This window comes from Symphalangus syndactylus, chromosome X (genome assembly GCF_028878055.3).
Source record: "Symphalangus syndactylus isolate Jambi chromosome X, NHGRI_mSymSyn1-v2.1_pri, whole genome shotgun sequence".
Lineage (NCBI taxonomy): Eukaryota > Metazoa > Chordata > Mammalia > Primates > Hylobatidae > Symphalangus > Symphalangus syndactylus.
The window spans coordinates 16,712,980-16,725,038 of NC_072447.2; the positions used below are offsets into that span (position 1 = coordinate 16,712,980).

The 12,059-nt window shown below is 46.5% G+C and overlaps 1 protein-coding gene across 4 annotated transcripts in view; it reads left to right on the forward strand.

Annotated features, from left to right (window-relative positions):
* Nucleotides 1-799: 799 nt before the first annotated feature.
* XG (Xg glycoprotein (Xg blood group)) overlaps nucleotides 800-12,059 on the forward strand; it is a 61,791-nt gene continuing 50,531 nt past the window's right edge. For 3 of the 4 annotated variants that reach the window (XM_055267120.2, XM_055267119.2, XM_063635177.1), the window contains exon 1: nucleotides 800-1,120. In XM_055267120.2, coding sequence (XP_055123095.1) covers nucleotides 1,060-1,120 — 61 coding nt within the window. In that variant the 5' untranslated portion in view covers nucleotides 800-1,059. The remainder of the gene's footprint in view (nucleotides 1,121-12,059) is intronic. The other variant, XM_055267121.1, reaches the window with a different exon arrangement.

The window sequence follows — 12,059 nt, forward strand, 5'->3', positions numbered from 1 at the left end:
CAGGGTTTATTTCTCCTTTTGGGTCTGTTTGACATGAATCCTGCTTCTCTGGGAATTTAGAAGCTGCCCTCATAACTAAGACTGATTTTCCCCTTTCTCCTGCAGTTAATCTATTTACCAGAGGACTTCAAAGCTGTTTGCAAATGCTAACTTTTTAAGTTCTCACCTACTGCTTCATGGTGGGTAGATTGTAAGGGTTAACCCACAAGTTGTATATGGATAAATTAGACACAGTCACAGATCTGCAGGGAAAAATATAATTATAACCATTGTGAAAGCAGGATTAATCATTGAACTGAGCTATCCAGTCATATTTCTTCTCCAAGGAGATTTCAAACAGAAGATGTAAATTTTGGTAGTTACATAAAATGTCTCAGATTTAAATGAAAGACACAAAAAGCCACATGTCATCTGCTTTTCCTGAACAACCGTCTCTGCTGAAATATTAGTTCTGCCGCCTACAGAGACAACTGAAAGCTGAGGATGAAAAATGCCTCTTGGAAGTCACTGAGTTTGTTAGGTATAAAAGCCAAGACTTCAACTGAGGTCTTTGCACTGATGTGAACATTAACCCCACCCTGGGTATCACTGTACTGTCACGTCCTGCAGAGGAAGATTACAGGCGGCCAGTGTCTTCTCTGGTTTCTGGGTTGGTGACTTTGAACTTGCTACAGCTCCCACACCCGCAGCGAGCAGAGTTGCCAAGCAAGTGTGCCGGCTTCCAGAAGCCTGAGGTGCCCATTGGCGCTTGGGAAGCACCCGAGTTTCCCCATCCTCTGTGCGGCTGCGGATTGGTTGGGGCAGCCCTGGGAGGCTGGCTCCGACACATGACTGAGCGTGCCTACACTGGTCCCACAGGTTTTCAGCTGTGGAGTTTGGGATCTGAGCTTGGAGCCCATTTGTTTCTGGCAGTTCGGTTCATATTTTCCACTTGAAGACATCGCCTCCCTTCTTCCAAGCTGGGAGACCAGAAGTCAACAACAGGAGGGTGGAGAGGCCGGATCTCACAGTCCGCTTGGGTGGGGAGTCCACTGAGGGTCTTGCATCCTGAAGCAAACCATGGAGAGCTGGTGGGGACTTCCCTGTCTTGCGTTCCTGTGTTTTCTAATGCACACCCGAGGTAAGAGGCGTTTTGCTTTGAGGGAGATCTGCCTGGGCGTGGATTTTTCTCCTCTTGCTTTAAGAAACTCTTTCCAAAGGAGTTGCTATGAAGTGAATGGGGATAATTTGCCCAATGGGATTAGAAAGGAGACTAAGAGCAATGGGTGGCTGAGAGGGGAGGGAGAAGACGGGCTGCTCCAATTTGGAATCTGGGAATTCGATCCAGAAAGGCAGGACGTTAGCTGATACCATCTAGATATTCACCATATTTTTCCTGTTTTGATCCATGTGTCCCAAGCATTTAAAAAATGACCTATTTAACTCCATGATTCAAGCATGACTGGGCGTGTGGGGAATGTCAGTCATTTCTTTCTGATTTTAAAAATTAGTTCTGACCATTTCCATACAGTAAAAATAGAGTTGAAACTACTTCATCCTGTGGGGCGGATTACTAGAGATTTGTTTGCCAGAAGGGTTGTATTTGTTCAGATTTTTAAACCTTTTCCTAAACACTGTCGTTCATTCTTGCAAATTAAAACCACCTGAATTGTTCACATCAAAAACTTCAATATAAACTTGGAGGCTGGCTGTCCCAGATGCCAAGATTAGATTTTTTAGTACCGTGCAAGGACTTCTTTAAGAAACTCCAATGAACTCATACTGTATAGGATTTGAACAACGGTTGAGTAAGTTTCTTTGGTCATTTTAATGTGGCGATTCCAGAGAAGGGAATACCTGGGCGCATCTTAAGAGAGAGAGGTATTTCTGTTAGGAGTTAAAACACATCATTCAGATGTTCCTGTGGCAGCACTTTCTGTTTATCCTGTTTAAAGACTTGGATGTCATTGAGATTGGAGTTGGTTGTTTATGGGCGGAGGCAGTGTCAGGATGGATAGATCCTGGTGGACATAGTCTAGGATCTGCAGTGAGAATTTTTTATTATTCTGTGCTGTCTTCAGATCTCACCTAGTAAGTGGACAATGCCGCCATGCATTCACTAGTTTCTGTTTACAGGGAGTTGTTCAACAGTAAACCCACCTCCCCAGAAAAATACTTCTAGGAGTTTATGTCATTCACAGTAAGAGCCAAAGGTTAACCATATCCCCTTGGGCAAATCAACTTCTACCAAGTGCGGATACAGACAGATCCCAACTTACCATGTTTTGACATGATGGTTCAATTTAAGATTTTTCAACTTTACAATGGTGCAAAATTAGGATGCATTCAGTACAAACTAAAACTGTACTTTGAGTACCCATACAACTTTTCTTTTCTTTTCTTTTTTTTTTTTTTTTGAGATGTCGTGTTGTTTCATTCTGTTGCCCAGGCTGGAGTGCAGTGGCACAATCTCAGCTCACTGCAACCTCCACCTCCTATGTTCAAGCAATTCTCCTGCCTCAGCATCTCAAGTAGCTGGGATTATATGCTCCCGCCACTACACCCAGCTAATTTTTGTATTTTTAGTAAAGACTGGGTTTCACCATGTTGGCCAGGCTGGTCTTGAACTCCTGACCTCTGGTGATCCACCTGCCTCGGCCTCCCAAAGTGCTGGGATTATAAGTGTGAGCCACCGTGCCTGGCCCCACACAGCCATTCTGTTTTTCACTTTCAGTACAATATTCAATAAATGATGTGAGGTATGCAACACCTCATTTAAAGTCAACTGTGTGCTAGATGATTTGTCCATCCGTTGGCTGATGAAAGTGTTCTGAGCACTTTGGAGGCAGGAAGGCTAAGCTATGGCGTTTGGTAGGGTAGTTGTATTAAATGCACCTATGACATAAAATGTTTTCTTTTTTATAATGTGTTTTAATTTTTTTGAGGGAGGGACCCACTGTGTCACCTAGACTGGAGTGCAGTGGTTCCGTCATAGCTCCCTGCAGCCTTCACCCCAGGGGTTCGAACAAACCTCCCACCTCAGCCTCCAGAGTAGCTGGGACTACAGGCATTTGCAGCTGTGCCTGACTAGTTTTTAAAACTTTTTGTAGAGACAGGATCTCACTATGTTGTCCAGGCAGACTTGAACGTCTCAGCTCAAACGATCCTCCTGCCTTGGCCTCCCCAAATCTTGAGATTACAGGCATCAGCCACCACACCCTGTCCTGTGCTAAATTCTTTGAATGACAGCAGCACTTCCTATGCACTAGGCATGGATTAACTTAGTTGATTGTCCCTCAGCCCTATGACGGGAGTGTCATGCCTGATGTCGTTTTACAGATGGTGTATTAGTCAGGGTTCTCTAGAGGGACAGAACTAATGCAATACAAATATATATAGAGAGAGGAGTTTATTAAGTATTAACTCACACGATCACAAGGTCCCACAATAGGCCATCTGCAGGCTGAGGAGCAAGGAGAGCCAGTCCAGGTTCCAAAACTGAAGAACTTGGAGTCTGATGTTCCAGCATCCACCATGGGAGAAAGATGTAGGCCAGAAGACTAGTCCAGTGTCTCTTTTCACACTTTTTGCCTGCTTATATTCTAGCCACAGTGGCAGCTGATTAGATGGTGCCCATCCAGATTGAGGGTGGGTCCGCCCCTTCCAGTCCACTGACTCAAATGTTAATCTCCTTTGGCAACACCCTCGCAGACACACCCAGGATCAATACTTTGTATCCTTCAATCCAATCAAGTTGACATTCAGTATTAATCATCACAGATATGGGTAAACTGAGGCACTGAGGATTTGAATGGGGGCAGCTGGCAGCAGAATCTGAGCTGTCTTGTAGCTCTCTCTGGGAAGACTCCAGTGAGCATCCTGCTCTATCCCAAGCCTTGTCTTCTGAAAATCAGAATCATCCCTTCTCCAAGTGTTACAGGAAAGGGGTCCGGATCCAGACCCCAAGACAGGGTTCTTGAATCTTGCTCGATAAAGAATTCAGGGCAAGTCTGTAAAGTGAAAACAAGTTTATCAGGAAAGTAAAGGAATAAAAGAATGGCTACTCCACAGAGCAGCTCTTAGAACTACTGGTTGCCCATTTTTATGGTTATTTCTTAATGATATGCTAAACAAGGCTTGGATTATTCATGCCTCCCCTTTTTAGACCATGCAGAGTTCCTGACATTGCCATGGCATTTGTAATTGTCATGGTGCTGGTGGGAGTGTAACACTGAGGGCAACCAGAGGTCAGTCTCATCACCATCTGGGTTTTGGTGGGTTCTGGCTGGCTACTTTACTACAGCCTGCTTCATCAGCTAGGTCTTTATGACCTGTATCTTGTGCAGACCTTCAATCTCATCCTGTGACTCAGAATGCCTTAATCATCTGGGAATGCAGCCCAGTAGGTTTCAGCCTTCTATTGCCCAGCCCCTGTTCAAGATGGAGTCGCTCTGGTTCCAGTGCCTCTGACACAAGTAGCGCCCCTTAGGGAGGTTACAGGAAGGACTGGAAAGAAAGTGAGGTCTGGATCAGGGCCCTTCTGTGTAAATAAGATGATGTGCATGCAGCAGCTGGCTATGTCCTGGGTAAAAATTAGTTAAATGCACAGACGACCCTATTACTGACAATAATTACTGACCCTATTACAGAGGATCCCCAGCCATCACCAGCTGGAAATGGAGCACATTCCCAAGATCCCAAAAACATTCTGCAAGGCTGGTGCGATGATTGCTACGAAGTACTTAAGAAAACAGATTATTGTTCAGGATCAATAGCTAATGCATGTGGGGCCTAATGCCTCTGTGGCGGGTTGATGGGTGCAGCAAACCACCATGGCACATGTTTAGCTATGTAACAAACCTGCACATCCTGCACATGTGTCCCAGAACTTAAAATAAAATAAAGAAGACAGAATATTGTTAAGGGTTAATATACTGTAAATCATTATTATGATTACTAAATTATCAATACAAAACAAGATAATAACAATATGGCCATATTCCTAATAGAGGTTGATATTTTAGCAGCCCCACGTTTCCACTGATTTAATTAGTATTTGCCGTCCAATCCAGGGGGCATGAAAGAACACGAGACAAAATCAGGTCTTCTAACAGCTGAGAAGAAGCTGAGAACCAGAAGTGGAAACCCCAAAGGGCAGTGTATGAAATGTCATTTATTGAGGGAAAAAAAGAAAATTATAGGGTTTGATAGAAGAAATAAGCACTAGTGTTTAGATAATCAGGAGGGTGACTTTAGTTTACAATAATCTATTGTAGATTTCAAAATAGAAGAGTTGGAATGGTTCTAATATGAAGGAAAGACAAATATTTAAGGTGGATGGATATCCAAAGTAGGCTGATTTGATCTTTACAAATTATATAAATGTATTAAATTATTGCATGTACCCTGAAGCTATGTACATCTGTTATGCATCAATTAAAAATAAATTAAAAGGGAAGGATATATGTCCAGGATATATACCAGCTAATACAGTCTCTTCCAAGTCTATTGTACATTATTCCTTTATCAGATTTGAAACCTGAGAGTTCCCTGACCCCCCTCACAGGACGTGCGACAGGGGTGTGCTTCATCTGTTTGACCGCCACACACTGAAACCTCTTATGGGATGCAGAACTTGCAGACGGGCAGGTGCAGCAGCTAGTGTGAGTGTTTTTGAGCTCTGGGCCCCACGGTAGCATCTAGGGGTGGGTGCCTGTGATCCCCGAAGCCCCAGTGGGCGTTTTACGGTGCTCTTTTAGCTCTGCCGTCCGCACATGGCTTAAGCGTTAGCCAGCTCAGTGCCGTCTTGGTACCCGGGTTCTTGTCCAGCATCCAGGAAGAATCAGGTCACACGAACCAGCTGCAGGATGGTAAATGCGGAAGAGTTTGTTGCCAGATGAAGGTGACTCTCTGTGGGATGGTTGGGGAGCTGGAAAGGGGACGGAGTGGGGAGATGATCTTCCCCTGGAGTCTAGTTGTCCTGCAGCTAATCTCTTCTCCAGCCATCCCCAGCTGAACACCTCTCAGTGTTCAGATGTTCCTTCTCTTCTCTCCTCTGCTGTGCTGCTCTTTGGTTCCTCTGCGTTTCTACTCATCTGTCTGTCTGCACATGGGGGCTGGGGTTTGGGGTTTATATGGGTACAGGACAGGGGGGCATGGTGGGTCAAAAGGCAACATTTGGGCACAAAAATAGGAATGCCTGTTTCCATTTAGGACTACAGGATTCCAGGCTTGAGGGCGGGGCCTTTGCTTGGGAACTGCCCTCTTCTATCTAGTATCTTCCTGCCTCCTGTCCGTATCAACATGACTTGAATGTGTGTGCATTTGTATAGAGCTGTGTTTCTATGTAAAGACTAAAAAAGACTTATGAAAAAGACCACTCAGAGCTCTGAACAGTAGCACATCATATTTCTGAGTACTTCTGTTGAGTAAAGGTGAGGATTGTTCCAAGTATTTTTCATTGCTTGCTGCATTAGGTTGTCACAGGCTGTTTAGTTTACTTCTAAAAATTGGGATATGGGGAAGTTGTGGGCCGGGCACAGTGGCTAATGTTTGTAATCCCAGCAGTTTGGGAGGCCGAGTTGGGCAGATCACTTGAGGTCAGGAGTTTGAGACCAGCCTGGCCAACATGGCAGAACGCTGTTTCTACTAAAAATACAAAAATTAGCCAGGCATGGTGGGGGGTGTCTGTAATCCCAACTATTCAGGAGGCTGAGACAGGAGAAGTGCTTGAACCTGGGAGGCAGAGGTTGCAATGAGCTGAGATCATAGCACTGCACTCCAGCCTGGGTGACAGAGTAAGACTCCATCTCAGAAAAAAAAAAAAAAAAAGGAAAAAAAGTTACGATGATCGCCTAAGGTGAGAAGCCATGCCATGCCAGCGTACAGAACCCCAAACCACGCCAGCCTCATCCTACGTCTCAGTTATATTTTTCTTGACTTGCTTCCATTCTGGTGCCCCCTCTCTCCCTGCCCCCTCCTTCCCTGCAACTATCCTTTGATCTAGCAAATTTGTAGGTGTGGAAAGGGAACCACAAATGGGTCATTTCCCTGCCATTGTCACCTTGAGCATGCAGCCATTTAGTGCAGTGATTCTCTGTCTTTGATGTGCAGGTCATCACCTTGAAGGGAGGAGGTATTAAAAGCACCACCCCGTCCCCACCCACTGAGATCTTTATTCAGTAGGCATGGGTCAGGCATTTGGGAGCTGGGAGACCTGCATTTTAAGAAGTACCCCAGGTGATGCCCAAGTGGAGCTATGTGCTTCTTTTAAGAGATGATGACTCTGTGTGCAACCATTTGGTTACCTTTGTGTGGAGTCTCATGGATCACTGCCACAGTGGGGAGGCAGCTCTGTGGTCTCCAATTCGGTGATGTGTCATTCAATCTATGCAGGCCCAAGGTGACACCCCCAGATACAGATGCTGCCATCCAGCCATTCTCAACCAGGGATCATGTTTATCCACAGGGACACTTGTCGATATCTTGAGGCTTTGAGTTGCCACACTGATAGCAGGGATGCTTCTGGCATCTAGTGGGTGGAGCCCAGGGATGCTGCTCAACACCCTGCAGTGCACAGGACGCCCCACAGAAAAGAATGATCCAACCTCATATGTCACTAGGACTGAGGTTGAGGAATCTTGCCTTAGCATGACAGATCCTGTCTGTCTGTCTGCCTATCTATAGATCTATCTATCGTCTATGATTATCCATCAACCTATCTGTCTCTATTATATACACCTATCATCTACCTAACCTGTCAATGATTTTCTGTCATCTATCATCTGTCATCTATCTGCCTGTCTATCTATCTATCTATCTATCTATCTATCATCTATCAATCATCTATCTATCTATCATCTATCATTCTACCTACTTCTCTATCCAACTCTCATCTCTATCTATCTATCTATCTATCTATCTATCTATCTATCATCTATCTATCCATCTGTCTGTCTATCTATCTATCTATCTATCTATCTATCTATCTATCTATCTATCCATCCATCCCTCTATCAATCTATCTATTTATCTAGCAGTCCATCATCTATCTATGACATTCTTCTGCTACCCAGGGATAATTGTGTTCCTCAAGTAACACTTGGCAATGTCTGGAAACAATTTTGGTAGTTGCACTGGGATGGGTGTTCTCGCATCCGGTGGGTGGAGACAAGGCATGTTGTTCAACACCTTACAGTGCACAGGACAGCACCCATGACAGAGAGTTATGCAGCCCCAAGTGTCATTAGTGCTGTAGTGGAGAACCTGCTGTTAGTCGTAACTTCTAACCCTGCGAAAGGGGACAGGTTGGAAATGTCATGCTCCTGTACCCTGTAGGAGGTATAGTTGTCTGGAGGTATAGTTGTCTGGAGGTATAGTTGTCCTGTACGCTACAGGAGGTATAGTTGTCTGGAGGTATAGTTGTCCTGTACGCTATAGGGGGTATAGTTGTCTGGGGGTATAGTTGTCTGGGGGTATAGTTATCTGGGGGTATAGTTGTCTGGGGGTATAGTTGTCTGGGGGTATAGTTGTCTGGGGGTATAGTTGTCTGGAGGTATAGTTGTCTGGAGGTATAGTTGTCTGAGGGTATAGTTGTCTGAGGGTAGAGTTGTCTGGGGGTATAGTTGTCTGGGGGTATAGTTGTCTGGGGGTATAGTTGTCTGGGGGTATAGTTGTCTGGGGGTATAGTTGTCTGGGGGTATAGTTGTCTGGGGGTATAGTTGTCTGGAGGTATAGTTGTCTGGGGGTATAGTTGTCTGAGGGTAGAGTTGTCTGGAGGTATAGTTGTCTGGAGGTATAGTTGTCTGGAGGTATAGTTGTCTGGGGGTGTAGTTGTCTGGGGGTGTAGTTGTCTGGGGGTGTAGTTGTCTGGGGGTGTAGTTGTCTGGGTGTATAGTTGTCTGGGGGTATAGTTATCTGGGGGTATAGTTGTCTGGGGGTAGAGTTGTCTGGGGGTAGAGTTGTCTGGAGGTAGAGTTGTCTGGAGGTATAGTTGTCTGGAGGTATAGTTGTCTGGAGGTATAGTTGTCTGGGGGTGTAGTTGTCTGGGGGTGTAGTTGTCTGGGGGTGTAGTTGTCTGGGTGTATAATTGTCTGGGGGTAGAGTTGTCTGGGGGTAGAGTTGTCCCGTACAGCATAGGAGGTACGGTATAGTTGTCTGGGGCATTTCTAAACGGATCTTACTGTCAGAATGCACTTGTAGGATTTTTTCCCCACAGGGCATAGAGCCATGGCACATATAACCCAGAAGCTCAGCATTCCATGGTTTCTTTCTTGGAGTAGGAAGGGGCTGTGCAGGAAAAGTCTGTGGCTGTTTGGCACCTGAGTGTGAAGACATCTGGAGCCAATTACCAGACAAACGCAGAGTCCACGAAATGTCTCCGCTTTCTTGGATAACAACTGATCCTTCCTTTGAGGCCCCCCCCCATTCCAGCCATTTTCCTCTTTCTCATTGGCACACAAGGGGTAGAAAAGTGGGGTTCTGCCTGCAGGTGGGGCTCTGCCAGACACTGCTAAGCTCCTGGGGATTCCCCCGATGGATCAGGGGCCAGAGGCACTTAAACCTGTCAGCAATGTGTCCAGCCACAGTGCTGAGGCTGGGAAACTCTGCTGTAGTCTGTGAATCCCATCCTCTGGGAGTGGTTCAGAATCTGCATGTGGCCAGATTCTGGGCTGATCTGGAATCTGCATGTGGCTGGATTCTGGGCTGATCCAGGCATGGAGGCATGTGCCTGTAATCCCAGCTACTCGGGAGGCTGAGGTGAGAGAATTGCTTGAACCCGGGAGGCAGAGGTTGCAGTGAGCTGAGATTGCACTATTGCACTGCAGTGAGCCGAGATTGTACCACTGCACTCCAGCCTGGGCAACAGAGCAAGACTCTGTCTCAGAAAAAAAAAAAAATTAAGGAAGAGTGTTATTGAGGGCATAGGCCAGGCGCGTGATGTTGCTGAGATGAAACTGTCTCTCCAGATTCCCAAACCCTGGTTATCTCCACTGAACCAGGCTGTCCAGTGGCATCCCCAGTTTAATTGACCATGTTCCGTGGTTTAAATCTGTTGTGAGCCAAATTATACCCTCCTCAATTTTACAAATGGAAGTCCTAACCTGCAGGACCTCCAATCGTGACTGTGTTCGGAGATAGGGTCTTTAAAGAGGTGATTCAGGCCAGGTGCGGTGGCTCACGCCTGTAATCCCAGCACTTTGGGAGGCTGAGGCGGGCAGATCATGAGGTCAGGAGATGGAGATCATCCTGGCTAACACGGTGAAACCCCATCTCTACTAAAAATATAAAAAAAAAAAAAAAAATTAGCCGGGCGTGCCTGTAGTCCCAGCTACTTGGAAGGCTGAGGCAGGAGAATCGCTTGAACCTGGGAGGCAGAGGTTACAGTGAGCCGAGATCGCACTACTGCACTCCAGCCTGAGTGACAGAGCGAGACTCTGTCTCAAAAAAAAAAAAAAAAAAAAAAAGAGGTGATTCAGGCAAAATGAGGTCACTAGGTTGGGCCCTGATCCAACAGGACTGCAGACCTTATGAAAAGAAGAGATGAAGACACAGACATGCACAGAGGGATGACCCTGTGAGGACTCACAGAAAAGATGGCATCCACAAGCCCAGGAGAGAGGTCGCAGCAGGAACCAGCCCTGCCCACACCTTCATCTCAGACTTCCAGCCTCCAGGACTGTGGGAGAATCAATGTCCACGGTTTAAACAGCCTGGTCTGTGGAACTTTGCTATGGCAGCAGCCACAGTGGACAAACACATTGGTATTCCAATGAATGAGTTACCTCTGTAAGGGCTGAATTGTGCGCCTCCAAAATTTATATATTGAAGGCCTAATCCCTAGGACCTCAGAACGTGACTGTGTTTGGTGGTGTGGTCTTCAAAGAGGTGAGAAGGGTACAATGAGCTCAGGAGGTTGTGCCCTGATCCAATAGGACTGGGGTCCTTATAAAAAGAGGAGATAAGGACACAGACACACACAGAGGGACGACCCTGTAAAGACACAGGGAGAAGACGGAATCTACAAGTCAAGAAGAGAGGCCTCAGGAGGAACCAGCTCTGCCCATGCCTTGATCTCAGAATTCCAGCCGCCAGGACTGTGGGAGAAGAAAAGTCTGTTGTTTATAAGCCACCCAGCCTAGGGTATTCTGTGATAGCAGCCTGCAATGGAGTAAGATATCTCATAAGAAGAGCAGATGAGGACACAGACACACACACACAGAGGGACGACCACATGGGGACACAGGGAGAAGACGGCATCTACAAGCCCAGGACAGAGGACTCAGGAGGAACCGGCCCTGCCCACACCCTGATCTCAGACTTCCAGCTTCCAGGACTGTGGGAGAATCAAGGTTGTTGAAGCTGCCCAGTCTTTGGGATTTTACTGTAGCAAATCTGGGAAGCCATTACCAAGTCTCTGTCCTGCAGAGTGAGATCCATGGATCTGCGGCCTTGGCATCCCCGGGGAGCTGATGAGAAACACTGTGTCCTGGGCCCAGCCAGACCTGCTGAAGCATAGCGTGTGTGTCACCCGTGTCCTGAGGGATCCGTGTGCACGCCACTCTGGGAAGACTGGTTTACCACACACCATCCACCAGTGCCCCATTGCATGGTCTGCGATATTTTCCTCGAGTTTTCCTTGCACCAAAGATGTCTTGCTTCTTGTGATGAATGATCATTCCTTCCTCTTTGATGACAGAATACTTCGACCTCTGGAGACACTGTCTGTTGTGTTACAGACATACACGGAGGCCTGAATTCTCATTACCAATGTTTGCTCTAATAGAGCTTCAATCTGCAACTGCATAATACGGTCACTGGGAAGTCAAGAACAGGGCCAATTGGTTGACCTTCTGGGGAGAGGCTGGGCTGCTCGGATGCTGAGACCGTGGAGGGTTCATGGGTTCTGAGGAGCAGATCATGCACTAGGGTGGCCTGCTCAGCTCTGGCGTCTGCAGCCCCGGTGAGCTTGAGCATTAGGGAGTCCCTGGATATTCATGTTGGGGTGTGGAGGAGGAGACTCCAGCTGTGTTTGATTTCCTGTCCTGCTGGAAACGGAGACTTCATAACGAATTAGAGAA